We start from the raw sequence: 5,171 nt of genomic DNA on the forward strand, positions 1-5,171 counted from the left end.
CTATAAAAATGTTATATACTGGGCCCGGCAATAATTCAAACTTTATTGGCAGGTCCGGATCTGCCCTGATCAGAATTTTATCGGCCTAACAACATACGATGCTTTCAGACACAGATACACACGTTCCAAATAATAAAAATAAATATGTAACGTAATGTTACCAACTTTAGCAATACAACAGCATTTTTCTGTGATGATTTCACAACGGTAACTAGAAAATAGAACGAAAATTGCATACAGAAAATGTTCGTTACAATGTATATACGGAAAATTATCAACATCAAGAATGCATGCACTTATAAAAAATAAACATAGAATAATAATAATATTTATTGGTACAGTAAAATTACAAAATAAAAAACTCAATACAATAATACAAATATCATAAATCAAAAGTTCAACTGCTTCAAAGGGTTATTGACAATAGGACTTTCTGCCCAAAATAAACATATTCAATTGTAATTATATAGAAAGAAATTTTTTTTAACATTTATTTATTCACAAGCTGCCACAATTTAGTAAAATAGTAAATATTTATTAATTATATACAAATTACTTGATTTTAAAATTTAATATAAACTAATTAAATGTAATTTGTGGACATTACGCAAATTTTGGAAAACTTAAGTAAATTTGAATTTGTGGGCACCATCAACTTTGAATTTGGGGTAATTGAAAAGCACGGTCAATAGCATTTATTTGCTTTAAAAGCCGTGGTTGCGGTCATAAGCTAAACCAGCGGTCACCAAACTGACGCCTCGAGGCGCCATGAGTCTACTATAGGGGCGCCGAAATCGAAGAAAAACTACTATTAACATAAAAATCGCCCTGACATAGACCAATGTTTTGAATTTAGGGCACAGATGATGTGCTACAGGTGCGCCGCGAAAAAATCTGATATATTAAGAGAGCCGCAAACGGAAAAATTTTGAGAACCCCTGAGGTAAACAATTAAATTGTCTCTGCAAATCTGCCGTTTAGTTAAAAAGTTCATCTTTTAAAATTATTGAAAATGTGTTTTTGTATATCATAAGTATTAAGTTACTAAATGAAATAAAATTAATCAAGTTTTTTGAAAATTATTAGGTTACAACATTAAAATTTTGTATGCATTATTATATAAATTTTCGTTATCTTTCAGACAATTTCATTCATGCTCCCATAATGTCCCAATTTTCTGAGGAAATAGATCTTCTCCAAGAAAACTGAATAAGTAAGAAATATTACTATAAAAATCTCCGGTTTAAAAACTGGAAAATTTGCATTTTGTTTGAGTTAATCGAAGATATATGACGATCGAACGTCAAATTATTTTGAATTAACATCATAATTTGGTCGTCAATAACGACGGTAATAGTTTTAGTCATTATTTCATGTTGATAATCAGAAAATAGAATATTTAAGATAATCACTTCACAGCTGAAACAATGTCTATATTGAATTATGTATTTTTACAAATTATGAGAATAAAAGTAATATAATAAAAATATATCATTTTCATTATTAGCAGTAATTCATTACATAATTTAGAAAAAATGGATGAAAAACTTTCATCGGTACCCATTTCATCGTAATAGCGTCAATAGAGACTTGTAAATAAAGATAGTAAAAATAATTATAAATTAAAAGTTCGGTGAACTCATGTTTTATTATACATTGGGAAATGGTTATATAATGGCTAAATAAAAAATAGTATTTTTTTTAGAGTCATGTAGTTTTAATTCCAAGAAGTAGTATATAATATATTCATTTAATATTATTTCAAGTTTTTGACTCTGAATCCCTTTGAAAAAACTTCAATCTTATTTTATGTTTGTGTTATGATGGTATATAAATAATTTCTAAAAAGTTAGTCATAGCATTATTTATTTTACATAATATAATAATGATCCTGTTTTTTTTTCTCTAAACCAGGGTTTCCCCAAACTATGTTCGGCGAAAAATTAATAGGTGTTCCGTGAAAATTTCAGCATTTACAAAGTGTTCCGTTGCAATAAATGTTTAGTAAACCCTGCTACAAACAGTAAATTCTTTTTTTGTGTTGTTAATATATTTTTTTCAATTTCAAATACTGTAATCATTATTGTCTGTTATACTTTCTGAATATAAAAATACTTTAAAGTTTGATTTTACCAAAACATTTATTTTTTTATGTCGTGTAATTTTATTTACAATCTGTTCATCACTGTGAACATTGAGTAAATTTAAGATTGCGGTTGACATTAGGTAGGTAATCTTTCCCGGATAGTTTAACATTATGATTATTAGATTTTTTTAATTTGTTGATTGGCTGTCCTCTTGTAGGTTAGCTTCAGCAGTATATTGATGCTCTGTGATTCCACTATTTCCTTTCACTGTGAATCTGCGGCTATTAGTCGCCCTTCGAAAACAATAGAACCTTAATTTACTTTTAATACGTGTTCTCGTTTATTGAAGTACCTGCACTAGTTGTTGTTGTTTTCCTTAATACCTTCAAGTTTGATTATGCAAATAATTTCAAATATTTTTAAAATCAACAACAATAACTACACATTCTCAAAAATGGCGAAAATATTATTTTTTTACAATTTATTATTAAGATAGAAAGTTATAAAATATAAATAAATTATAAATGAATTTCTTGATCTTATTCATAATTACCAAATCAATTCAAAACTATTACATATATATTATATAATAAATATAAGTAAGGTAAAAAGATTAAAAATATAATAAATTTTAGTTTTGTTTTATTGAAAATGTATTTATATAGTATAGTATTAGCGACAACCTTCTATTTGGATAAAAATAAATTATCTATTATTGGTGAAATGACTTTTGAATTATTAAACTTTTACATTTTTTTTCATCTTTAAAATAACTTCTCAGCTAGTCACTCAATTCTTCATATTTCAAAAAACAAAGTATAAAAGAATATTCATAATATTCAAAAGGCGCTTTTGTTATAATAGATTTATATTTTTCTGTAAATGTTTTGTGTCTTATTATTTCTTTATTATTATTGCAATAATTAATAATTATAAAATAATTAAATTTTGCAAAGAAATTGAAGCAAAATACGAAAATACAAATTTTATTGCCTTGTCATAAACATGAAAAAAATAAGCATTTTTTTTACCTGAAATTTGGGGTAGTTTATCCCCTCCAAAGGAATGTTTAATAAAACGTAGTTTTTTTCTAATCCACAATCAGTCTTAGTTTGCGCTTCAAAGAGTTAGCCTTTAGGCATAAGTATAAGAAAAAAACTCTGTGGAGTATATATTTTGTTATAACACGATGAATCAAAATGAGCAAGATTTAGTTATGTGTCCAGAAAAGGATGTATGTGTAGATACATCAGAGAGCGAAGATAGTGTGTACGCGAACGTTGACTTGGAAATGCAAATAAAAAATGTAAGTAAAAAACATTGGCTTCTTTGGTAAATAAAAAAAAATAGTGTTTACTCTTTAGCAAAATTTGATTCAGAACGTTTAAAATGAATATTTATTTTCAATACTTAAAATTATGCATTTTATTGATTAAGAATTTAATTTGATTCATTATTTCAGATTGTCGAGATGAAGGATTTAACTTTCGATTCGTTAGATACTTTGATAAAGCAAACTGATGATTTGTACTTGGAGATTTGCGGCCTTCAAACTCCATCCATGTATTTTACGGAATCTCCATCCACGTATTCTATAGAATCGAAATCCACGAATTCTATAGATTCGAAATCCACGTATTCTATGGAATCTCCACCTAAGTATTATGAGGAATTAAGCCCTCCTAATTCTCCTAAATTCTCCTTCACTGATAAGTATGCAAAATTGGGAAGGGCCACAGCTTTGCAGTCAAAACTCTTGGGGCAAAGTAAGAAAGCTCTGAGGTTTTGTAGAAACAATTTAAGTGTAATTGGCGGCGAACAGGAGAGGGAAGCCATCAGGGTTTCGTTATTGACAAGTAAGTACAGTTAAAGATAATTGATGAATATAAAAATTGATGTTTTGTTTCTTGACTTTTAGAACTTAAATTGGAAGCAATCAGGAAGGAAATTTACCGAGATGTTACGGACGTGAATCATGGCGCAACGACTATCAAAAATTTGATGTTCTCTGTGGTTGGGCGCAAGGGTACATACTTAAGTCTCAACAAAACCTTTTACCTCTGTATATTTTCCTGCGAGGATCAGGTGTTTGGTACTCAATGGACCGAAGTAACCAGTAGCAACTTCATGGTCTTCCAAGAGCATATCTCATTTGAATCAATCGAGTCCAATTTCGAAATTATTCTTAGCGTTTATTCGTTGACTGTACCTAGAACCAACAAACAACTTAAACCTATAGTCAACTTGATCTCAAAACCGAAACTTCAGATGGAAGGTCAAATTGTTTTAACCACAGCCAACTTCCAGAAAATCGGAAAATATGAGATGAAAATCATAAATCGTGATTCCGATCTTGATGGAAAATTCACTATGGATTTTAAGGGCAGATTATCGATTCAAGAGCATCTGGCCAATTACGTCAATTATGGTATTCGCATTGGTAAAGACGAGTTTGGTGGAAGGTTCTGGTGCGTTCTGGGTAAGCAAGGTCTTCAATTTTTCGATCAGTCCTCCGAGCAGAAGTTATTTTTGTGCTTTCAAAATATCGTTGGAACTATAAAACAGAACGTTGTTATTAATTCCATAGCATGGGAAAGTATTGACGGAGTTGATCGTGTTTCCAATGTTCTGCAGTTTAACAATGAAGATATCATGAAACATTGGATGATGCGGCTGAATTCGTTGTTACTTTTGTACAGGCAATATTACTGTTGAAGTGTTATTATTGATGTTATAGAGTTTTTGCTTTAAAATAATGTATTTTAGTTTTTCTAGAGGATAGAAAACTGTTTTACTTTCGTACTGATTATATTAAATGTGTAATAAATGTATAGAGTGTTTTTAAATAAAATTAGAATAATTTTATCGACATATAAATATGCATTCTTATTTATAAAACAATAATATTTGTACTGAAATTAGTTGTACCAATTATATTATATGCAATAATATTAAAATGAAATATTTAATAAGACACAATTTAGAGGTTCTAGAGGATTAAATTGGGACACATTTGACATTAGAAATGGCTTTTTGATAGATTGTGTGTTGATTTCATTAAAAATAGAATTGAGATTTAAACAT

The 5,171-nt window shown here is 28.7% G+C and overlaps 1 protein-coding gene across 1 annotated transcript; it reads left to right on the forward strand.

Moving 5' to 3' along the window:
- Positions 1–3,540: 3,540 nt before the first annotated feature.
- On the forward strand, positions 3,541–4,917 carry LOC108564356. Its single transcript, XM_017923377.1, has 2 exons — positions 3,541–3,943; positions 4,006–4,917. The coding sequence occupies exons 1-2, from the start codon at positions 3,559–3,561 to the stop codon at positions 4,800–4,802; spliced, it is 1,182 nt and encodes a 393-aa protein (XP_017778866.1). The 5' UTR covers positions 3,541–3,558; the 3' UTR covers positions 4,803–4,917.
- The last annotated feature ends 254 nt before the right edge of the window (positions 4,918–5,171 follow it).

Source organism: Nicrophorus vespilloides, unplaced genomic scaffold, assembly GCF_001412225.1.
Source record: "Nicrophorus vespilloides isolate i.1.1-1 unplaced genomic scaffold, Nicve_v1.0, whole genome shotgun sequence".
Classification (NCBI taxonomy): domain Eukaryota; kingdom Metazoa; phylum Arthropoda; class Insecta; order Coleoptera; family Silphidae; genus Nicrophorus; species Nicrophorus vespilloides.

What these genes read in the sequence shown, in the direction of transcription:
- LOC108564356 (XM_017923377.1), top strand. Translation starts at nt 3,559, where the DNA reads ATGAAGGATTTAACTTTCGATTCGTTAGATACTTTGATAAAGCAAACT. An exon ending in CAGGGTTTCGTTATTGACAA is followed by an intron (nt 3,944 to 4,005) that starts GTAAGTACAGTT and finishes CTTGACTTTTAG; the next exon opens with AACTTAAATTGGAAGCAATC.